At 40.8% G+C, this 25,652-nt stretch overlaps 1 protein-coding gene across 2 annotated transcripts in view; it reads left to right on the forward strand.

Annotated features, from left to right (window-relative positions):
- LOC124544827 (gonadal protein gdl) overlaps positions 1–25,652 on the forward strand; it is a 42,789-nt gene that overhangs the window by 5,088 nt on the left and 12,049 nt on the right. The window contains exons 3-4 of one of the 2 annotated variants that reach the window (XM_047123524.1): positions 5,552–5,685; positions 22,653–23,234. In XM_047123524.1, coding sequence (XP_046979480.1) covers positions 5,552–5,685; positions 22,653–22,706 — 188 coding nt within the window. In that variant the 3' untranslated portion in view covers positions 22,707–23,234. Of the gene's footprint in view, positions 1–5,551; positions 5,686–22,652; positions 23,235–25,652 lie in introns of those variants that run through there. The other variant, XM_047123523.1, reaches the window with a different exon arrangement.

Here is a 25,652-nt window from a genome sequence, read left to right on the forward strand (position 1 = left end):
TACTGCTCCCCCAGTACTGGTGTTGCTGAGCAGCACCTACAGAGAGCTATCCACAGGGCGCAGTCATGGGCTCCAGCCCATGGCTTCCAGTTTTTGGCCACAAAGTCGTGTGTTATGCACTTCTGTCGGTGTCGTACCGTTCATCTGGAACTAGAACTTTACCTTATTGATGATCGCCTCACTGTAGTGGAGACATCAATTTTTAGTACTGGTTTTTGATGCTCGATTGACTTGGCTTCCTCACCTTCTTCAGTTTAAGCGGAAGTGCTGGCAGCACCTCAGTGCCCTCCACTACCTGAGCAACACTGACTGGGTGTAGATCGCTCTACGCTGCTGCGAGTCTACAGAGTGCTTGTTCAATCCCTCCTTGACTATGGGAGTCTGGTTTATGATTTGGTGGTGCCCTTGGCATTGGGTTTACTTGTCCCAGTCCACCACTGTGGTGTTTGACAAGTGACAGGAGCTTTTAGGGTGATTCCAGTGAGCAGCGTCCTGGCGAAGGCTGGAGTCCATCCATTGCAGGTCAGACGTGCGCAACTGCTCGCCAGTTACGTTGCACACGTCCATAGTTCTCCTGCGCATCCAAATTATCGTCTCCTTTTCCTACCCATGGCAGTTCATCTCCCACATCGGTGGCCCAGGTTAGGGCTTACAATTGCAGTTCATGTCCAATCCCTTCTATCTGAACTGGAGTCCTTGCCTTTACCACCTATACTCGAGGTCCACTCGTATACACCTCCATGATCTACACCTAAGCTGCAGCTACACCTGGACCTTTCACATGGCCCAAAGGGCTCAGTTCACCCCGCGGCTCTCCGTTGTCACTTCCTCTCGATTCTTGACATGTGCCAACGCCATAAAGTGGTTTACATAGACGGCTCGATGGCTGATGGTCGCATCAGCTTCGCGTATCTCCATGGAGGACATATTGAACAGCATTCCTTGCCCAATGGGTGCAGTGTTTTCACTGTATAGCTGGTGGCTATATCTCATGCTCTTGAGCACATCCGTTCATGCCATGGGGAGTCGTTTCTTCTGTGTACTGACTCCTTGAGCGGCCTATAAGCTATTGACCTGTGCTACCCACGTCATCCTTTGGTAGCAACCATCCAGGAGTCCATTTGTACCCTGGAATGGTCCAGTCATTCACTGGTGTTTGTGTGGACCACACGACATGGAATCCCAGGCAACAAACTTGCTGACAGGCTGACCAAACAGGCTACACGGAAACCACTTATGGAGATTGGCGTTCCAATAACTGACCTGTGTTCGTTTTTACGCTGCCAGGTTTTTCAGCTTTGGGAGACAGTACGCACAACTAACTGTGTGCCATGAAGGAGACTATGAATGTGTGGCAGTCCTCAGTGCGGGCCTCTCTCAAGGTCTCTGTGGTTCTATGCCGGCTCTGCATTGACCGTGCTTGGGCGTTCCATGGCTGCCTTCTGTGCCGTGAAGACCCACCTCAGTGTCGATGCGGCGCCCAGTTGACGGTAGCCCACATTCTGGTGCACTTTCCTACTTTGACTGCCCTGCGATGAAATCTTCGGTTACCGGACTCATTGCCGCTAATTTTATCTGACAACACCACATCGGCTGATTTAGTTTTACGTTTTATTCATGAGGGTGGGTTTTTTCATTTGATCTAAGTTTTAGTGCATGTCCTTTGTCCCCCTGTGTCCTCCACCCTAGTGCTTTTAGGGTGGAGGTTTTATTGTATTTAAGAGTGGCTGGCTTCTCCTTTTTATTCTCATGGTCAGCCAGCCATGGTAATCTGTTTTGTTGTTTTAATCTCTTCTACCTGTTTCTTGTGTTTCTGTGGTTTTCTTCTCCCCTTTTGTCCATTTAAGTGTTTGTTGCCCTTCTGTAGTTGTTGTGGTTTTTCCTGTCTCTCCATTTTGTGTTGTCAGTCTCACTTGTTTTATTCTCACCCATGTGGCATTGTTTTATTCAGAGCAAGGGACTAATGACCTAGCAGCTTGGTCCCTTCCCCCCCCCCCCCCCCCCCCCCCCCTCATGCCTGCACCTCCCCCCTCCCCCAGTTTTAAACCAACCAACCAACCATGAGTAAGTCAGAAATAGGTATCCTCATTGTAGAAAAGCAGCTTGAACCACTTAATGAAGACAAGTCTGGACGATTATATACCAATTAGGATTCCTTTTAGAATGTGTTAATATAAGAGCTGCATGCCTATCAATCACAGATAGATCCTATCATGACAAGAGATACGTGCCAATTGACTGGAAATCTGCACAGGTCTCACCAATACTCAAAAAAGGAAACAGGATTAGTCCACTGAATTACAGACCCATATCACTGACATTGACTGCCTAGCCCTCTCGAAGGCTTTCAGTGCCATTCCTTGCAAGTATCTTCTACACAGCTTGCATGCTGTTGGATATCACCTTACTTGTGGGGTGGGATGTCACTGTAAGACACCATTCGGGTGCTGGCTGTCAGAAGCATGCAAATGTCACTATCTGTGGACCCTGAAGGGCGGCACCAGGATGGCAGTATACACAAGTGAGATGCCGCACTTTCACTTTCCGGGAAGACTGAACAACACAGATTGCCTTCTCTGTTCGACAGTTCAGCCCCGCACAATAATGGCTGCTGCCATCATAGTTAGTTAGGCCTGGAAGAACGGACACACCAAGGAAGATAGTTCACTGTTGAGTTGACAAAAGACTTTATTCAGAGACTGGAAATGCTTGTCATGTTCTACGTGTTTAGTTCTCAAAAGATATATAAATGTGTATGATTATTCAATTATAGCACTGTCTATTGACATTCTGTAGTGTGCCCAGTTACCCTGGTCTGTCTCCCGCTTCCCAGTCTACAAGTTACTGTTGTGATCACTCGAGATACGGCAGTAAGATTAGATTTGGGATTTCCTGTCAGAAAGCGCACAGCTTTTAGAAAGTGATGGAAAGTCATCAAGTAAAATGGAAGTAATATCTGGCATTCAGTGTTCACTAAGAAAATGTTATAGTCCCTCTGCTGTTCCTAACCTACATAAATGACTTAGGAGACAGTCTGAGCAGCCCTCTCAGATTATTTGCGGATGATGCCGTCATTTAACATCCAGTAATGTCATCAGAATATCATAACCAGTGGCAAAATGATTTAGACAATATACAAAATGTGGCAGTTGACTCTAAACAATGAAAAATTTGAGGTTATCCCTATGGGCTCTCTAAAACTAAACTCCATCCGAACAGGCTTTGAAAGGCCCAATGGTTCCGACCATCCGCCGTGTCATCCTCAACTCACAAGCATCAATGGATGCGGAGATGGAGGGGCATGTGGTCAGCACACTGCTCTCCCAGCCGTATGTCAGTTTATGAAACCGGAGCCGCTACTTCTCAATCAAGTAAAGCCTCAGTTTGCCTCACAAGGGCTGTGTGCACCCCGCTTGCCAACATTGCTTGCCAGACTGAATGGGTGCCTATCCAAGTGATAGCCCAGCCCGACAGTGCTCAACTTTGGTGATCTGACAGGAACCAGTGTTACCACTGCAGCAAGGCCGTTGGCCCTATAGGCTCTCATTTCAACTAAACATCTAGGGATAACAATTACAGACAATTTAAATTGGAATTATCACACAGGTAATGTTGTGGTGAGACCAAACCAAAGGCAGTGTTTTATTGGCAGAACACTAAGAAGATGCCACAACTTCTCTAGAGATACTGCCTAAAATAAGCTTATCCATTCTCTGTTAGAGTATTGGTGTGTGGTATGGGATCATTATCAAATAGAGTTGATGGAGGACAATGAAGAAGTCCAAGGAGGGCAGCTCATTTTGTACTGTTGCGAAATAGAGGAGGGAGTGTCACTGATATGGTACATGAGTTGGGAGTAACAATTATTAAAACAAAGGTAGTTTATGTTTTGGCAAGATCTTTTTACTAAATTCCAATCTCCAGTTTTCTCCTTTGAATGTGAAAATATTTTGTTGATGTCCAGCTACATACGGAGAAATTATCATTGTAATGAAATACGAGAAATCGGAGCTTGATGGAGTGAATGAAGAGTTCATTTTGTCCGTGTGTGAAAAATAGTTCAGTGAACCTTCTGCCAAGCATTTAAGTATGTATTGCAGAGTAATCATATAGGTGCAGGAACAAAGTTAGGGAGAGTATTAGAACAGTAGAAATGGATATATGAGAGATATCCGCAGTTTTTTTTTTTTTTTTTTTTTCCCCCCGCTGCCAGCGACCGGGTGTTTCTGTTGCCCTCATAATATCATCATGCAGGAAGTGGTGAGATTGGAACTGGAAAGATTGGGAACTTGTATGGGCGCTGATGACCTCAATGTTGAGTGCCCCACAAACCAGTATCATCATCATCATCATCAGATATCTGCAGTTGACAAGACAGGGTACTAAGTAAGGCCCTACAGAGGTGAATTGAGGTAGTGTGCCAGAACTCCGGGTCAAAGGAGACTTACTGGACAGGATGAGAAGGATGGCCTTATGAAATCACTCTTTTCTTCTCATCCCGTCCAGTAAGTCTCTTCTGATCTGGAGTTCTTGGTGACTTTTCCAAACTCTACTGCTTTTCCTAAACTACTCCAATCCATTTTTCCTTCATCCCTCTTCCTTCCCCTTCAACCCTTTTGTCAGAAGAAGGAGCCACTGGCTCCGAAAGCTTACATACGTAAAACCTTGTTTTGTATTCTGCCACTGTTTGGTGAGGGGAATAGTGAAAATTAAATAGATTAAGAGGCATATAATAAGCATTTTTATCATGTGCACATATTATAATCAACTGCCAGCAATATTGGTGTGTATATTAATGTGTGAATTAAATGTCAAATAGTGTATCCGTTCTTGATCTAAAGAAAGAACAGCAGAGTCGTAATGATGAACATGCCAATTTGTCTCTTTTGTGAAACTGAAGACATCACAATACATTGTGCAGCCAGTCAAAGAATAATCATGTTTCATGAGTAATTTAAAATGAGGACCCACACCCATTCAATTACAAATGTTAGTCCTTACCTTTTGATATTTTTCCAGCCATTTCTTAGGTATTTTTAAATAATAATCCTGTTTTTGTCTGACTATACTGTATGCTCATGGAAAGCAAAACTTTGTTATTTGCTATCATTCCTAGTTTTGGATTTTCAATGGCCAGTAGTGTAGGTTCCTATCAACCCAGATTTTGAGCCACTTTTTTCTTATTTTTGTAGCAGACACATTTCACATAGAAACAGAGCATATCTCTTACTTCTTTGCATGATTGTAGAAATTGTACCTGCTAATTGTGTTGTTGTCTGAACTGAAATTTACACAAAGTTGACAACATTTTGCATTGAATTCAGTAGAAATTAAATTGAATTAAAATGTTATAAAATCTGTTGCACTCCTAGGCTCACAGACTCTGCATTGTATAAAAATCTTGTGAGTGAAATTTGTTTCAATTTAGAGGAGATATTGCCACCTTCATTTGACATATTAATCATACTTTGCGGAAGTTATAAAAAGAAAAATGCATTTTCATAATCTATAAGTTTGAATTATTTAATGAAATACAAATTATGTTTTTCAGTGGAATTACAGGAGATCACAACCCAGACTACTGATGAGACAATCAGAAATGCTCAACGGCTACTGTTGATCAGAAAACATCGCGAAGAAATGAAGCAAACAGATATGAAATTAGTGCTTCAGCTAGATCAGAAGGTGAGATATTCATCTTCTATTCTTAATTTCAATGTAACCATTGTTATGTTTCACATAGTAAAGATACTCAGCAATCTTCTCTCTGATTTTCCTACCGTAAGCACGAGAAGCTGTGTTCTGTATGCAGAAAATTGAATTATTATCTGAAACTAAATGTTACGGAATTTTGAGACTGAAGTAGGAACAGTTCTTTTCATTTTGAATAAAGATACTCAAATACAATAAATATTATTGGTGGGAAATTGGCATTAAGTATATTTTATATTAATATTACAACCACTATTGTGTGGTAGTTATCTATTGGGATAATTGTTGAAGAAGGGACTTTTCATTAAGCACATCAAATGACTGGTTAGATTGTTCTTCAACAACAAACAGGCACTTCTATTCAGAGTATAAGTACTTTTGCTAACACCAGGACTTAAATTTACCAAGCAGAATAGATTATTCACAACATTTTCACACACAGTGACAATTACAGAAATACTGAGTGATATTATAGAGATTTTTAAATTTCCTAAAATGTTTGTTCTTTTCAGAATCTCTCTCTCTCTCTCTCTCTCTCTCTCTCTCTCCCCCCCCTCTCTCTCTCTCCCTCTCCCTCTCTCTCTCTCCCTCTCCCTCTCCCCCCCCCACCCCATCCCTCCCTCCCTCCCTCCCTCCCTCCCTCGCCCTCTCTCTCTTTGGCACTGTAGCCTAACTGGGTTGATGGTAGTGTCAGCTGAAGCAGGTGATGTTAATAAGGAAGAGGGAAAGATGAGACATTATAGTGGGAGTGACAGCTAGCTAATAATACAGTACAAACGAGAGCTTCCCTGGGCAGAGGCTGGCAGGAGCAGTACTGTGTTGAACATAGTCGAATAGAAAGTGTGAAAGGACAGAATGAAGGGAGAGGTAGACTGCCAAGAAAGCATTCTGTTAAACCAGATTATTCAGCCGATTATTTTGGCACATAAATTTGATGTGGAACCAAAAACTCTCATCATTTTTCACATAGGCAAAATACTGTCAGAGACAAGCCACATTGTTATAATCAAGTGTTAATTTTTGCACCAATGTGCCTGTGGAAGAGTAAATAATGCGATCTTTACGCACTGTGAAACATTGTCCTAGTTCAATTTCTCCTGACATACTGTGCATTAAATTGTTGACTTCCTGTCTGAAAATTTAATGATCAGCTCCTTAGTGGCATTGGCATGCTTGATTGTTTTTCTGATATGTTAACTATAGGACACCTTTACATACGAGTTTATTGACAATGCCTCAGTTGATGGCTCAGTGAACAGATTGTTAGTATACGATATTGTCTGTATATTTTCTGTAGTATGTTTGTAAGTGCATTAGTTTTGAGTACTTGCTTGATTATCTGTTCATGAAATTTAGTTTGCTGTTCATGAAATTTAGTTTCTTTTTGAATATTCCTGCAACACTCAGAATTTTCTCTGTAGAATGTAGATTCATAGGTGTCATAGATCTGATGCACTGATCGTATTAATGACAGGTAAGGTCAGGGCTCTAGTTTTGGCTATTATCCCACTAATGGCTGCTTTGATGTAATGGGTTAATTTTTAAGCTTCTTCGGAATACCAGACGATCCTACCACAATTTACCATAAACATGAAAGGTGCTATTCAATTGTCTATATGAGCAATTCTTTCTTCTCATTTGGTGTCACTATTTTGTGAAAAGATATGTTTTGAAAAAATTGAGGGTTGTTTTTAACTCTGTTTTAGATATTGTACATGTTATATGAAACATCAGAAGAAACTGAATTTCTTAAGAGGTGAGGTTAAGGATTATATTTTCATTTCATATACGTTAAATATTATGCAACCTAAAAACATTTCATCAAACTTGTATGGACATGAACATCCATATTTAGTCTTGTTTCTCAGTCGTGGCCATGCGTATTGGACCATGTGAGTACTGTTTTTTTGCATTCTAGAGGAGCATTCGCACCTGAGCTTTATACCAGAGTCTGAAAATACTGCTACAGTTGTAAGGTTCTTTTATTTAGAAAAGACCGGTTTTGGGCTCTTATACACTCACCTTCAGGTGGTATACTGAAAATAGCAAGAGATGAGAGAATTTCTCTTGCTATTTTCAGTATAACACCTGAAGAGCCCAGAACGGGTCATGTTCTAAATAAAAGAACCTTACAGCTGTATCGCTATTTTCCACCTCTGGTCATTCAAGTAGGCTTATTTCGAATATTTTTGGTACTTTTGTATTAACTTGGACCTAATTAGTAGTATTGCCTGGGCATTTCATATTAATTTATCTGTGCTTGTAACATAGTAAAATATGCAGTAGGGACTATGCAAAACTAACATTTTTTTTTAACTCAAGGTCTTTGTGCTTTATTTGTCGGAAAAATTAGTCAATAAAAGAATGAGAATTTTCTGTATTCTCTCACCAAAGTTAAAATCATACTGAAGGCTGTTGATGCAGGAATGAAGGTTACTCCTGCAAACAATTTGTACAATGTTCTAACAACAATATTAATACATAAAATTTCTGGTGTATACTCATGAGAGTCTACAGGGCAATGTGGCACACATTCTGTCTCAAAAATAAAAATAAAAATGTGAGTGGACTTGGTTATTGACAGTTCCAACATGGGATTTTCAATTATTAAGGAAACTTTCTGTACATTGATAGAGTAGACTTGGGATGTTCTAATGCTGCATTTGCAACCAGTCGACCTGGGAAAAAGTTGTATTATGAAAAAGACATGAAGTTTTCCCTTGAATACATGCTGAATATGTTAATAGGCTTAGAGGTCTGCTACAAATGAAAAACTAAGAAATTTGTTCTGGGAAGTATCTGAAACTTTAAAGGATGAGTATGTGTGTTAAATAACTCTTAAGAGAATTTTAAATGTGGATGAAAACTACCTTTTTATTTATTTTTTTAAAGGTGAATTAATAATAGGTCCCCATGGTTGTCATATTTATGATGGGTCATCTAACACTGACAAAGGTAATGGAACTACTTTGTTTGTGGAGAATGCTGCTGGAAAAGTTACACCACCATTAACACTGTACAAGCATTCCAGCAACATTAGTGAAAGCAGCTGCTCCAGATTGGGGCATTGGAAATAGAGAAATGGATGGATGACAGGATAAAGTTTTTTTGAGTACAGAACAAATGTATTTGGTCCAAATTTAAAAGAAGTTAAAATTGTGTTGGCCTCTTGTAACATTTTTAGTCGGGCATTGCTCTTATTCAACACTTGTTGCTCTCCATCCCAATTCTACACATATCTTGCAACTACAAGATGTAGCAATCTTTGGATCAATGAAGAAAATGTGGAAGCACACTGTTTAGAAATAGCGTGCTGACAATAATGGTAATGAAATTTCAAAATCTAATGTACCTTGTATTATGTCACAAATTACTTCAGAACCCAAAATGGTGTCAAATATTTGTACTGGTTTCAGGGCAGTTGGTCTGTTTCCATTTAATGCAAACGGCATCGATCATAGGAAGATAGTTGTTCATAGTATAACAGCATAACTAGCAACTGAGTCATATGAGGAGCAAAAGAGTCTCTTTCGTGTATAGAAAATCAAATTAATGCCATCCTTTATTGAATTCAGAGTAAACAAGGAAATGAATCATGAGTGGGAAGGAAATCCAGAGGCATTATTACTTTTCAAGTTCTGGAGCAAAATAACTGATGAGGTTGAAATGCATGCAGTGAGTGGTAACACTCATCAAGTTCTACCAGATAACAGAGTCCTTATCCCTGTTAACAATCCAGCAGATAAAATTTCATCAAACACAGACAGACTTAATCCTTCATCCATCCAAAATCTTGAAATTATCCAAACATTTTTGCCACAAGCAGCACTTTACTCTGAGGATGGAAGATGGACAGACAGAGGAAGCAGTTTAGTAATGATGAGATAGAAATGCATGAAAATTTGAAAGCATCTTCCAGTAAAAATTTGAAAGTAAAGGACTTTTGTTCTGATAAAAATTTAGTTTAACAGGAAAAAAAACAACTGGAGCGGCAGTTTTTATGCATGTGTCTGTTATTTTCAAAATGCTTTCCTATTCAGAATGTGAAATTCATTGCCTAAGAAGTTCTAGTGCTCAAAAACTTGTTTTGAATACATTCAAAATGAGGTTTTGTCTATAACAGCTGAAGATATTTTAGGGAAATTGCAATATCCAGTCTTGATGCAAGAAAGACGGACACTAAAAACAAAGTTTCTTTGTTACATTGACCCACATAAAAAATAAATTTGTCTGAAGGTTGATTTAAGTAGTTTATAGGCCAACATTTTTGTTAACTCAGTTGTGTAACTTTTTCTACTTTATGTATGTTTGTTGTCTTTTGTGCTTGAACAAATTACTTTCAAGCAAACGAATTCTACAGTTATTTAGAGCCATCCTTTTATTGTAATGTGTAGAGGTTAAAAGTGGGGAGAAGACTGACCATAGGCTGGGTTAACATGGCCAAATTTGGGGAAATATGCCATATTTCAGAAATGTGATTGCTTCTATTCAAATTATTATCTTGTGAATTAGAGATGAACACGTGTATTCAGTGGCATCCCATACTGTCGTGGAAGATGCTGGGACAATCTGTTGATGACAATGACGAATGTAATCTTGCAGTGTTCGTTCACCTTCTGAGCCTCCACACATGGATATGCCCAGTGTGATACCACAGAATCCGTTCTCTTCTCAGAGGGCTGTGGGATGCCACTCCTGTGTTCATTGTTGTCATTGGGCACACTATCGTCAGCACATCTTCTTGCTATCGCATCAGGAAAACCACAACAATGGTCATCATGCTGACAGTCAGTAGGGCTCCAGATGTCATTACACTGCCAGTGCTGACACTTGTCTTGCTGCAAACAAGCCTGTCTCCTGACTCTAGGTATGATACTGCATAGCTGAGTGAACAACATGTCTGATGAGCACTACTTGGGTGGGGCTTCTGAGATCTTGTATGGTGTTCACTGTGGTATTCCTGAACCCATTCATTGTCCACATTTGCATGCCAGTATTGGAATTACTACCAACGCAAGCACTAGTATTGTGGAACAATAAATTGCATTCTGGACAGGTCATGATCCTGCTGTGTCAAATTTCTACATCTACTTACATCTGCATTTATACTCCGCAAGCCACCCAACAGTGTGTGGCGGAGGGCACTTTATGTGCCACGGTCATTACCTCCATTTTCTGTTCCAGTCGCGTATGGTTCGCGGGAAGAACGACTGTCTGAAAGCCTCTGTACGCGCTCGAATCTCTCTAATTTTACATTCGTGATCTCCTCGGGAGGTATAAGTAGGGGGAAGCAATATATTCGATACCTCATCCAGAAACGCACCCTCTTGAAACCTGGCAAGCAAGCTACACCGCGATGCAGAGCGCCTCTCTTGCAGAGTGTGCCACTTGAGTTTGCTAAACATCTCCTTAACGCTATCATGGTTACCAAATAACCCTGTGACGAAACGCGCCGCTCTTCTTTGGATCTTCTCTATCTCCTCCGTCAACCCGATCTGGTACGGATCCCACACTGATGAGCAATACTCAAGTATAGGTCGAACGAGTGTTTTGTAAGCCACCTCCTTTGTTGATGGACTACATTTTCTAAGGACTCTCCCAATGAATCTCAACCTGGTACCCGCCTTACCAACAATTAATTTTATATGATCATTCCACTTCAAATCGCTCCGCACGCATACTCCCAGATATTTTACAGAAGTAACTGCTACCAGTGTTTGTTCCGCTATCATATGATCATACAATAAAGGATCCTTCTTTCTATGTATTCGCAATACATTACATTTGTCTATGTTAAGGGACAGTTGCACCAAGTGCCTATCCGCTGCAGATCTTCCTGCATTTCGCTACAATTTTCTAATGCTGCAACTTCTCTGTATACTACAGCATCATCCCCGAAAAGCCGCATGGAACTTCCGACACTATCTACTAGGTCATTTATATATTTTGTGGAAAGCAATGGTCCCATAACACTCCCTTGTGGCACGCCAGAGGGTACTTTAACGTCTGTAGACGTCTCCCCATTGATGACAACATGCTGTGTTCTGTTTGCTAAAAACTCTTCAATCCAGCCACACAGCTGGTCTGATATTCCGTAGGCTCTTACTTTGTTTATCAGGCGACAATGCGGAACTGCATCGAACACCTTCCGGAAGTCAAGGAAAATAGCATCTACCTGGGAGCCTGTATCTAATATTTTCTGGGTCTCATGAACAAATAAAGTGAGTTGGGTCTCACACGATCGCTGTTTCCGGAATCCATGTTGATTCCTACAGAGTAGATTCTGGGTTTCCAAAAATGACATGATACTCGAGCAAAAAACATGTTCTAAAATTCTACAACAGATCAACGTCAGAGATATAGGTCTATAGTTTTGCGCATCAGCTCAACGACCCTTCTTGAAGACTGGGACTACCTGTGCTCTTTTCCAATCATTTGGAACCTTCCGTTCCTCTAGAGACTTGCGGTACACGGCTGTTAGAAGGGGGGCAAGTTCTTTCGCGTACTCTGTGTAGAATCGAATTGGTATCCCGTCAGGTCCATTGGACTTTCCTCTGTTGAGTGATTCCACTTGCTTTTCTATTCCTTGGACACTTACTTCGATGTCACCCATTTTTTCGTTTGTGCGAGGATTTAGAGAAGGAACTGCAGTGCGGTCTTCCTCTGTGAAATAGCTTTGGAAAGAGGTGTTTAGTATTTCAGCTTTACGCGTGTCATCCTCTGTTTCAATGCCATCATCATCCCGGAGTGTCTGGATATGCTGTTTCGAGCCACTTACTGATTTAACATAAGACCAGAACTTCCTAGGATTTTCTGTCAAGTCGGTACATAGAATTTTACTTTCGAATTCACTGAACGCTTCACGCATAGCCCTCCTTACGCTAACTTTGACATCGTTTAGCTTCTGTTTGTCTGAGAGGTTTTGGCTGTGTTTACACTTGGAGTGAAGCTCTCTTTGCTTTCACAGTAGTTTCCTAACTTTGTTGTTGAACCACGGTGGGTTTTTCCCGTCCCTCACAGTTTTACTCGGCACGTACCTGTCTAAAACGCATTTTAGTCTGAAATCTGCCTTCTATTAATCTTGTTAAACAGATAAACCTTCCTCCCTTTTTTTATATTCCTATTAACTTCCATATTCAGGGATGCTGCAACGGCCATGTGATCACTGATTCCCTGTTCTGCACTTACAGAGTCGAAAAGTTCGGGTCTGTTTGTTATCAGTAGGTCCAAGATGTTATCTCCATGAGTCGGTTCTCTGTTTAATTGCTCGAGGTAATTTTCGGATAGTGCACTCAGTATAATGTCACTCGATGCTCTGTCCCTACCACCCGTCCTAAACATTTGAGTGTCCCAGTCTATATCTGGTAAATTGAAATCTCCACCTAAAACTATAACATGCTGAGAAAATTTTCTCTCAGTTGTTCTGCCACTAATGCTGCTGAGTCGGGAGGTCGGTAAAAGGAGCCAACTATTAACCTAGCTCGGTTGTTGAGTGTAACCTCCACCCATAATACTTCACTACAGGATAAACTACTACTAACAGCGACAAACACGCCACCACCAGTTGCATGCAATCTATCCTTTCTAAATACCATCTGTGCCTTTGTAGAAATTTCAGCAGAATTTATCTCTGGCTTCAGCCAGCTTTCTGTACCGATAACGATTTCAGCTTCGGTGCTTTCTATCAGCATTTGAAGTTCCGGTACTTTACCAATGCAGCTTCAACAGTTTACAATTACAATACCGATTGCTGCTTGGCCCCCGCATGTCCTGACTTTGCCCCGCACCCTTTGAGGCTGCTGCCCTTTCTGTACTTGCCCGAGGCCATCTAACCTAAAAAACCGCCCAGTCCACGCCACACAACCCCTGCTACCCGTGTAGCCGCTTGCTGCGTGTAGTGGACTCCAGACCTATCCAGCGGAACCTGAAACCCCACCACCCTATGGTGCAAGTTGAGGAATCTGCAGCCCACACGGTCGCAGAACCGTCTCAGCCTCTGATTCAGACCCTCCACTCGGCTCTGTACCAAAGGTCCACAGTCAGTCCTGTCGACGATGCTGCAGATGGTGAGCTCTGCTTTCATCCTGCTAGCGAGACTGGCAGTCTTCACCAAATCAGATAGCCACCGGAAGCCAGAGAGGATTTCCTCCGATCCATAGCGACACACATCATTGGTGCCGACATGAGCGACCACCTGCAGATGGGTGCACCCTGTACCCTTCATGGCATCCGGAAGGACCCTTTCCACATCTGGAATGACTCCCCCCGGTATGCACATGGAGTGCACATTGGTTTTCTTCCCCTCTCTTGCTGCCATATCCCTAAGGGCCCCATTACGCGCCTGACGTTGGAGCTCCCAACTACCAGTAAGCCCACCCTCTGCGACCGCCCGGATCATGCAGACTGAGGGGCAACCTCTGGAACAGGACAAGCAGCCATGCCTGGCCGAAGATCAGTATCAGCCTGAAACAGAGCCTGAAACTTGTCCGTCAGACAAACTGGAGAGGCCTTCCGTTCAGCCCTCCGGAATGTCTTTTGCCCCCTGCCACACCTCGAGACGTGTTGTTGGACATTTCTCCTTTCTATGCAAGACAACAAAATCTTCTCGAAAACAGTCAACATTCAAATGCAATTTGTGAATGATAAACTCATAATTTAATCTTTTCTTATATACATAACATAGATGGTGTTGCTCAGGTCTGCTTTATGTGATTCTGCCTTTATATTTTACAATTTCTCATCTTTCAGTTCCCTGACTGCTGTTGCTCTACAGTTCCATTTTCCTTTCCAATTTGTTTTGAAGCTGCTAAGTTTTCTTTTCTAATATATGTTTTCAGTCAGCCCATCCCATATCTCTCTAACTTATCGATTGCTGTCTTTTTCACTCTTACATTTTCATGTTTCTAAACATGTCTGTTGCTCATACGATGATTGATTTATCTTCTCTTGTCCAAACATTATTTCCCCTGCCTTTTGTTGCTGAGTGACATTCGTACATAATACTAGGGAAACAGGAAAGTAGTCAGTAGGACAGTGAAAGATTGTGTTTTTTAATTTTATTTTTTTTTTAATTTTTTGTTTCCAGCTTAATGTGATGCTTTTTAATGTGGCTCCAAAATGTTTAGCAGATGATTTTTCTTTGTATGTGGGAATAGGATGAATGTATATGAGATCCATTAACTTTTCCTTTTTCCAAAGCATAGTGAGCAGGTGCACTGAGTTAATAAAAAATGATTTTCTCCTTTAGTGATACATGCTTCTTCTCATGTTTTGTTTCATCTAATTTGTTCTGACCGCTACCCATTGCTGTACCACCTGCAAAGCAGCCAATAAGAAGAATCAGTTTCGAATGCCATAATCTTCTTTCAGAAGCCTTTTAGGGGTATTGGAATCCTTAAGCCTGTCTCATGTGGTGTAAGAATGCCATAATCTTCTTTCAGAAGCCTTTTAGGGGTATTGGAATCCTTAAGCCTGTCTCACGTGGTGTAAGATTAGCTGCAAGTGTACTTGCCGGCTCACATGATAGCTCCCTTTGGGGCTCTGTCGTCTGCTAGCTGGCTGCCCTACAGTGAGGTGTGCATATTTTCTGTGACAGGTCTATTGCTGGTTTTTATTTTTGTGAGGCCTAGTAGTATTTCCTGAATACTACGTACAGTGGCCAATCGGGAGTCGTGCTTGGCGACTGAAATGACAGCATACCGGGTGAGAACTCTCAGACAATGCCTACCATCAAAACCAAACAGAACGTAACACGCCGTCCAGCCATCATTCTGTTAATGGTAATATTTTTACTGTGTTGTTTGAGGATTAAGCAAATCACTGCAGAAATTTCAGAAAGTTTGCAGTGAAAAATAGAAATCACTATTAATTTGCAAATGGTTCAAATGGCTCTGAGCACTATGGGACTCAACTGCTGTGGTCATAAGTCCCCTAGAACTTAGAACTACTTAAACCTAACTAACCTAAGGACAGCACACAACACCCAGCCATCACGAGGTAGAGAAAATCCCTGACCCCGCCGGGAATCGAACCCGGGAACCCGGGCGTGGGAAGCGAGAACGCTACCGCACGACCACGAGATGCGGGCTATTAATTTGCATTTAGTGTGCGTTAGGTCATAAGTTGGTGCTTACGAAATGTAGCTAACATATTTAATTTTTCTTTAAACTATGAAAGATATTGTTATCTATTACCAATTTCAAGAAAATGGATTGTATGTAAAGCACTTCGTCCCGAACTCGCATGCTGACGAAAAAGCCAGAGTGAAATATTTATAAAATTCCTCATATCTTATAAATGGTTTCGGGTATTGAAATAAGATTTTGTCTAATGGTAGTACACGAAGAGGAGGGTATTTCACTATATGATTAAAATGCAAAATTTTCATATCTACAACAATATTCAAGTGCCTACAGATTTTTTTCAATGAACTAATGTAATATTTAAACACCATCAATAGCTGCTGAAACAAAGAGTTACTGTGAGTTTGGAACATTATAAAGGGTGAAGAAAAATTTGTGCACTCAGGCTTCGCATTGCGATTCCTCATATATTAGCAATACATAAATATCTCGCACAAAATTTCATCCTGTGCATATTTCCAGCAGTAAATGTATGTCAAACATTGGTAATCACTGTAATCACACGCATGTTAACTACCTCTGTCAGCATATAGTAGTGCTGTGCAGTTACTGCAGTGGACAGCATTTTGGGTTAGCATGCAGGAGTTCAATTCTGGGTCGAGGCATAGTTGGTTTTATTAGCTAAATGTACTTTGCGTGGTTAGATATCTGGCATCTTAATCATCATACAGTGATTAGAGTAGGTCTTCTACAAAACATTTGCACTTACGTACTTATGAACACAGAATATCCTGGTTTGTCATTTAGGTAAAACTATATTTTGTTATATGGAGCTTCACTTTTGGGAGACAGGTTCTCTCTTTCCACCATCATGTGACAGAGCTCATCCACGGACTCACCGTACTCCAGCTACTGATTAAGCTATTCTGGAGATCATACGCCTAGGTCCCCAGTGAAGTACACATGGCGTAGCGAAGTAGCTGCGTGCCTCACAACGTGGGCTGCATCCCTATCCTTATTCTTTAACACAACACCTGCTTCTTGCAGACTGACAGGAAACCAACAATGACTTCATAAACACTCTAATATGGTTGAATGAAACAGCATTCGTTTGTGAGGCTATCTTCAATATGAACAATGCCCACCATTGTTGTAATGTTAACAGGCATGTCACTCGTGACCATGGATATCAAATTTGCTTTGGCATCAACGTCCTGGTTTGAATATTGGTAGACAAGAGTTTGGATCCCTTCTTGTTGCGTGACTGGTTGGCTGCACAAAGCTATCATGTATTTGCCTGACACACTGGAAGATGTTCCACTTCATGTTTGACAGAGGTTATGGTTCCAGTATGATGGTCCACATCCACACTTTGGAATTAATGTGCAACGATATTTATACAGAATATTTTCAGGAAAATAGCTTGGATGGAGAGGTCCAGTTGTATGGCCTCCATGTTTACCTAACCTAAGTACCCTGGATTTCTTCCTGTGGGGACACTTAAAGGAGCACGTATATTGAAATCTGCCAACAGATGCGGAAGAACTGATAATGCGTGTTCATCCTGCTCTTGTACCTGTGGCTGCATCTACTTTGCGAAGAGTCAAGATCTGTATGATCCAGCGGGTCGCGTATTATTCGAACATGCAGGGGGTTGCTTAGAGCACCTGTTCTGAGGACAACATATTCTTTTGTAAACGTCATGCAGTCATTAATATGGAAATTATTATTGTTACCGGTTGCTGATGTGTTACATCTAAGCATCTATACCACATGTAATATGAATGACAAGTAGATGATGAGTTATTTAACTGCACAATCATCTTAAACAACTCGAAATTAATGCTGTTTTTATAGTTATTCTGCCCTATGACAGGTCATTTGTTTCAGTGGTCTATTTCTGACTTGTCTGACCATGTTATTGTTATGTTCAGTGTTACGAAATATTGTGTTTTTATGTTCAGTGTTACAAAACATTGTGTTTTGTAAATGTTGGATATGTGTGACTTACAACACGGTGTGTCAACATTGGTATATGATAGAATGAAATTGGTGAATAAAAGCAAATACACCTGGACCCAGAGTTGAACCCTTGACCTTGTGCATGCTAACCCAAAACGTTATCCACTGGACCACCAACTGTGCGGCACTAGTCCTACATGCTGACAGGGGTAGTTTACCATACATGTGATAACAGTGTTGCCCGAGTTGCCCGATTCCCAATCTTTAGCATCCATTTATTGCCAAAAATATTCACAGATGAAATTTTATGAAAGACATTTTTTTTTTTTTTTTTTTTTTGCTGCAAAGCCCGAGTGCTTGAAATTTTCTTCACTCTGTATCTGAAGAAATTACAGTTTAATTTTATACTGAGAATCAGCATCGTCATGAACAATTGACTTGTCTTTCCATCAATTGCTGTTTTATGATTCTGTCGCAATTTCAGTTGCATTAGAATGTGTTAACATATGTTGTTCCAAACCCACAGTAATTCTCGTTTCACTAGCTATTGATGGCACTTAAATATTACATCTTTTCATTGAAGAAAAATCTGTAGTCGCTTGAATATTGCAGCATATATGGGAGTTTTGCATGTTAATCATATGGCAAAATACTCTCCTCTTTGCGTACTACTTTTTGTCAAAATCTTACTTATATATCTGAAACCGCTTAAGAGCTACGAGGAATTGTGTGAATATTTCATTCTGGATTTCTTTCCGGCACGCAGGTTTGAGATGAAGTGCTTTATATATGATCCATTTTCTAGAGATATATAGCAATATGCAGCAATATACTTCAAAGTTTAAAGAAAAATTCCATATGTCAGCTACATTTCATATGGAGCAACATATGACCTAATGTGCACCAAATGCGAATTCATAGCAGTAGTTTATTGAATCCTAAAATAAGTATGACCATCAACGAAATGATGGGCAGTTCACCATGAAGCTGACGAATGAATCTGTATATTGGGTGAGAATCAAATTTTTTTCTGAATAGTTTCTTTACAGTTGCTTGAGGAAGGTTGTAGTTCAGTCGGCTAGCTCGCCTTGCCATTGAGAGAGTAAAGCCAGCCAGATAGGTTTAGTGCTGAATCATACACCTTGTGTGAGGTTCAGTATGTGAGATAGCCATCACTCCCACCTGCTAGCTGGCAGTCATGCATGCCATCTAGCAAACTTGCGGCAAACCTTACTCCGTTCGTGATGGGCTTTATGCACATTTCACAATATTATTACTCCTTGATGGTTTTTGTTGCTGACAATGAAACTCAGTCTCAGCTTAACTGTGATGTAGGATAGAACTTGGGTGCCTTAAATTTCAGCTCTTGTTGTTGTTGTTGTTGTTGTTGTGGTCTTCAGTCCAGAGACAGTTTGATGCAGCTCTCCGTGCTACTCTATCCTTTTCAAGGTTCTTCCTCTCCCAGTACCTACTGCAACCTACATCTTTCTGAATCTGTTCAGTGTATTCATCTCTTGGTCTCCCTCTACGATTTTTACCCTACACGCTGCCCTCCAATACTAAACTGGTGATCCCTTGATGCCTCAGGATATGCCCTACCAACCGATCCCTTCTTCTAGTCAAGTTGTGCCACAAATTTCTCTTCTCTCCTCTTCTATTCAATACCTCCTCATTAGTTATGTGATCTACCCACCTAATCTTCAATATTCTTCTGTAGCACCACATTTCGAAAGCTTCTGTTCACTTCTTGTCTAAACTACTTATCATCCACATTTCACTTCCATTCATGGCCACACTCCATACAAATACTTTCAGAAACGACTTCCTCACAATTAAATCTATACTCGATGTTAAAAAAACTTCTCTTCTTCAGAAACACTTTCCTTGCCAGTTGCCAGTCTATATTTTATATCCTCTCTACTTCGACCATCATCAGTTATTTTGCTCCCCAAATAGCAAAATTCGTTTACTACTTTTATCGTCTCATTTCCTAACCTAATTCCCGCAACATCACACAATTTAATTCGACTACATCCCATTATCCTCGTTTTGCTTTTGTTGATGTTCATCTTATGTCCTCCTTTGAAGACACTGTCCATTCCGTTCAGCTGCTCTTCCAGATTCTTTGCTGTCTCTAACAGAATTACAGTGTCATCGGCAAACCTCAATGTTTTTATTTCTTCTCCATGGCTTTTAATTCCAACTCTGAATTTTTCTTTTGTTTCCTGTACTGCTTGCTCAATATACAGATTGAATACCATCGGGAATAGGCTACAATCCTGTCGCACTCCCTTCCCAGCCACTGCTTCCCTTTCATGTCCCTCGACTCTTGTAACTGCCATCTGGTTTCTGTACAAATTATAAATAGCCTTTCGCTCTCTGTATTTTACCCCTGCCACCTTAAGAATTTGAAAGAGAGTATTCCAGTCAATATTGTCAAAAGCTTTCTCTAAGTCTACAAATGGTAGAAACGTAGGTTTGCCTGTCCTTCATCTATTTTCTAAGATAAGTTGTAGGGTAAGTATTGCCTCACGTGTTCCAACATTTCAACGGAATCCAAACTGATCTTCCCTGAGGTCGGCTTCTACCAGTTTTTCCATTCGTCTGTAAAGAATACGTGTTAGTATTTTGCTGCCGTGTCTTATTAAACTCGTAGTTCGGTAATTTTCACATCTGTCAACACCTGCTTTCTTCGGGATTGGAATTATTATATTCTTCTTGAAGTGTGAGGGTATTTCACCTGTCTCATACATCTTGCTCACTAGATGGTAGGGTTTTGTTAGGCCTGGCTCTCCCAAGGCTGTCAGTAGTTCTAACGGAATGTTGTCTACTCCCTGGGTCTTGTTTCGACTTAGGTTTTTCAGTGCTCTGTCAAACTCTTCACGCAGTATCATATCTCCTATTTCGTCTTCATCTACATTTCCTTCCATTTCTATAATATTGTCCTCAAGAATATCGCTCTTGTATAGTCCCTCCACCTTTCTGCTTTCCCTTCTTTGCTTAGAACTGTGTTTCCATCTGAGCTCTTGATATTCACGCAAGTGGTTCTCTTTTCTCCCAAGGTTTCTTTAATTTTCCTGTAGGCAATATCTATCTTACCCCTAGTGATATGCGCCTCAACATCCTTACATTTGTCCTCTAGCCATCTCTGCTTAGCCATTTTGCACTTCCTGTCAATCTCATTTTTGAGACGTTTGTATCCAGGCCCCATCTCCTTAAATTCCCACCTTTTTGCAGTTTCTTCAGTTTTAATCTACAGTTCATAACCAATAGATTGTGGTCAGAGTCCACATCTGCCCCTAGAAATGTCTTACAATTTAAAGCCTGGTTCCTAAATCTCTGTCTTACCATTAGATAATCTATCTGAAACCTTTAAGTATCTCCAGGCTTCTTCCATGTATGCAACCTTCTTTTATGATTTTTGAACCAGGTGTTAGCAATGATTAAGTTATGCTCTGTGCAAAATTCTACCAGGCGGCTTCCTCTTTCATTCCTTAATCTCATTCCATATTCACCTACTACATTCCCTTCTCTTCCTTTTCCTACTATTGATTTCCAGTCACCCATGACTATTAAATTTTCATCTCCCTTCACTATCTGAATAATTTCTTTTATCACATCATACATTTCATCAATCTCTTCGTCATCTTCAGAGCTTGTTGGCATATAAACTTGTACTACTGTGTTAGGCATGGGCTTTGTATCTGTCTTGGCCACAATAATGCATTCACTATGCTGTTTGTAGTAGCTTACCTGCATTCCTATTTTCCTATTCATTAATAAACCTACTCCTGCATTACCCCTATTTGAGGAGCATTACCCCTATTTGATTTTGTACTTATAACCCTGTATTCATCTGACCAAAAGTCTTGTTCCTCTTGCCACTGAACTTCACTAATTCCCACTATATCTAACTTTAACCTATCCATTTCCCTTTTTAAATTTTCTAACCTACCTACCCGAGTAAGGGATCTGACATTCCACGCTCCGATCCGTAGAACGCCAGTTTTCTTTCTCCTGATAAATACGTACTCCTGAGTAGTCCCCGCCCGGAGATCTGAATGGGGGACTATTTTACCTCTGGAATATTTTACCCAAGAGGACGCCATCATTATTTATCCATACAGTAAAGCTGCATGCCCTCAGGAAAAATTACGGCCATAGTTTCCCCTTGCTTTCAGCTGTTTGCAGTACCAGCACAGCTAGTCCGTTTTGGTTAGTGTTACAAGGCCAGATCAGTCAATCATCCAGACTGTTGCCCCTGCAACTACTGAAAAGGCTGCTGCCCCTCTTCAGGAACCATGTGTTTGTCTGGCCTCTCAACAGATACCCCTTCGTTGTGGTTTCACCTAAGGTACGACTACGACTATCTGTATCGCTGAGGCACGCAAACCCCCCACCAACACCAAGGTCCATGGTTCATGGGGGGGGGGGGGGGGTCAGCTCTTATAAATGATCAGTACATTTACAAATTTTTAATTTAAATTCAGATTGCTTCTATAATCAACAACATGGTACTACTTTGGTTTCAGTATAAAATAAACCATTTCAGCATAAAAATAACAATGCCACTAGTGCAAAATATCCAGTTTTGTCTCACCTATGGGGTAAAACGGGGAACATATCTAAATGGAAGGAAGAAATTGAAAACAAGAAAACAGTTTTAGTCTACTGCAAAAAATATATGAAAACATATACAGATTGTTAAGAAAATGCAATGAAAGGACACGATAAACCTATTTTAAGTACCAAAACTGTTTTTTGGTGAAAGAACTTAAAATTTGTGAAACATTACAGCAGTGTAGCAAAGTTATCAGTAATTGATTGTAATAAGAAACAAAAATGCATGTAAATGAGAACATAAATTTTTCACAAAGCAGTTGTCTTCTCCCTCAGCATTGGACTATTGTTCATGACCCCATATGTGACAAAAGGAAGATCAAGATTTAATTTCCTGTCAACATCGAGGTTGTTAAAGATGCAGACAAGCTTAGATTTCTTCAAGGATGGGGAAGGAAATCGGCTGTGTCCTTTCAGTGAAACCATCCCAGTGTGGAGTGATTTAGAGAGATCACGGAAACCTAGACCTGGATGGTTGGTCACGGATTTGAATCATTGTCCTCCCAAATGTGAGTCCCTTGTGTCATTGTGCCTTGCTCGATAAAGGCCACTACAAGCTAAACACTGGATCCAAGCATCCTTCGATAATGTGTCTGGGTGATTTCGTCTCAAATCATAAGGCAAGAATTTCTGTGGAAAAAATATGTATTAGACCTCCATATCATAAGTGTTAAAAAATAAAGTATTTACATTTTATCTTAATTTTTGTAAATGGTATAGTTCCGTGAAAAATTTATTTTTTATAAATTACTCTTAAAACAGTAGAGAACAAAAAAAACTATTAAATCAAAAGTACTGTAGACCTGCCTCTTAGTGTGTTGAAATTTAGTTGACATCCACACATTTGTGGACCTTCTATAACCTACAAATTTAAGATGAAAATATGAAATATAAGTTTTTTTTTTAAGTTAGGAGTGTCACAGAACACTGCCTTTTCTGTTACATTACCATATACTACTGATGTAATTATAAAAAGTATCTTCTCTGCTCCAGATATCTGTATTATGTAAATATTTATTAATAAAGATGTAAAAAATTGCATTCTTATGAATTTTTATGAATTATTAACTCTGAAACCCCCATCTGAAAACTTTTGAGAATTACACAAAATATTGTTTGGTTAATATGTTAGTAGTCAGTGCAAACACACAACATTTTTCTGTGTAAAGTGTTAAAAAATTTTCAAAAGTCTGCGTATTTCGCATCACTGAATTTCTAATGCAAAATATGCATGTTGGCAACACCGTTTCCAGTGCTCTTCTGTTTATAACAGATGAGTGAAGACTTGTACATAAACCATTCTGCATCAAGTCTTGTATTTGGTTTGAACTTTTTGTTTGATGCACAGTTGTTGGAAACCTTTTAGAGATATTTCAGAAATAGCTTGGTCCTAAAGTAAAGGTAGTAGCATCGCATCCACAGTGCAGGAATTGCTACACTCACTACAAGAAGGAATTTAGCGACAGCCCACCTGAACGATCTTAATCACCCAAATGTGAAACTGAGGAAGAGTGTGCAAATGTTTATATTCCTGGGTGTGAAGTTGTTTATGCATTAAATGTTAGCATTTCTGCTGTGGCCCTTACTATATCCTCCCACAAACCTCCAGGAAAGGTAGGAAGCACAAAGAAAAGCGGAAGAAATTGAAAGAATTTTACGCAAGCAACATCTTCAAAACTTTATGAAGTGTGTAATGTAGATGCAATTGGTACAGAAGCTGAAGACAGTGCACGAAATATGATGTGTGGTTTCAGAACCTAAATACTGCTGTCACTGCAGCCGCCTATACTGAGAAGTTACACTTACTGACACTGATACCAGATAGCTAATCTGATCATCAGATACGGAAATACATATTCGCTTCCTCACATTATTTGATTTCAAAAGCTCGTAAAATAAAGAATGAGAGAGGTATTTGGGCATGCCAAAATTCTTACTGTGGACACCAGTTGTAAGATGATATGCATACTGAGGTGGTGATCAATCAGGTGGGTTGCTCTGGAATATTACCTAAGTGATGACAAAGATTGCAGTAGGCAAAGTCCTAACCAGGCTGATGTTATCTTTGTTAGTAAAAATGGTGAAAAAGTTAAAAATGTAAAAAGATACACAACAAGATCAAGAAGAGGAACATATGAAAAAAGAGAACCTGAATTTAAGAACTGGTCTCACAAAATTCCACTCCTTATGACCAAATGTGGGCAATATGCCAGCTAGTGAAGGAAGTATGTTCATGAAACTTCCTGGCAGATTAAAACTGTGTGCCCGACCGAGACTCGAACTCGGGACCTTTGCCTTTCGCGGGCAAGTGCTCTACCACTGAGTTACCGAAGCACGACTCACGCCCGGTACTCACAGCTTTACTTCTGCCAGTACCTCGTCTCCTACCTTCCAAACTTTACAGAAGCTCTCCTGCGAACCTAGCAGAACTAGCACTCCTGAAAGAAAGGATATTGCGGAGACATGGCTTAGCCACAGCCTGGGGGATGTTTCCAGAATGAGATTTTCACTCTGCAGCGGAGTGTGCGCTGATATGAAACTTCCTGGCAGATTAAAACTGTGTGCCCGATCGAGACTCGAACTCGGGACCTTTGCCTTTCGCGGGCAAGTGCTCTACTGCTGAGCTACCGAAGCACGACTCACGCCCGGTACTCACAGCTTTACTTCTGCCAGTACCTCATCTCCTACCTTCCAAACTTTACAGAAGCTCTCCTGCGAACCTAGCAGTTTGGAAGGTAGGAGACGAGGTACTGGCAGAAGTAAAGCTGTGAGTACTGGGCGTGAGTCGTGCTTCGGTAGCTCAGCGGTAGAGCACTTGCCCGCGAAAGGCAAAGGTCCCGAGTTCGAGTCTCGGTCGGCACACAGTTTTAATCTGCCAGGAAGTTTCATGTCAGCACACACTCCGCTGCAGTGTGAAAATCTCATTCTGGAAACATCCCCCAGGCTGTGGCTAAGCCATGTCTCCGCAATATCCTTTCTTTCAGGAGTGCTAGTTCTGCTAGGTTCGCAGGAGAGCTTCTGTAAAGTTTGGAAGGTAGGAGACGAGGTACTGGCAGAAGTAAAGCTGTGAGTACCGGGCGTGAGTCGTGCTTCGGTAGCTCAGTGGTGGAGCACTTGCCCGTGAAAGGCAAAGGTCCCGAGTTCGAGTCTCGGTTGGGCACACAGTTTTAATCTGCCAGGAAGTTTCATATCAGCACACACTCCGCTGCAGAGTGAAAATCTCATTCTGAAAGTATGCTCATGTATTTACTTCACGAATTTGAAACTTGTTTGTTT

This window comes from Schistocerca americana, chromosome 8 (assembly GCF_021461395.2).
Source record: "Schistocerca americana isolate TAMUIC-IGC-003095 chromosome 8, iqSchAmer2.1, whole genome shotgun sequence".
NCBI lineage: Eukaryota > Metazoa > Arthropoda > Insecta > Orthoptera > Acrididae > Schistocerca > Schistocerca americana.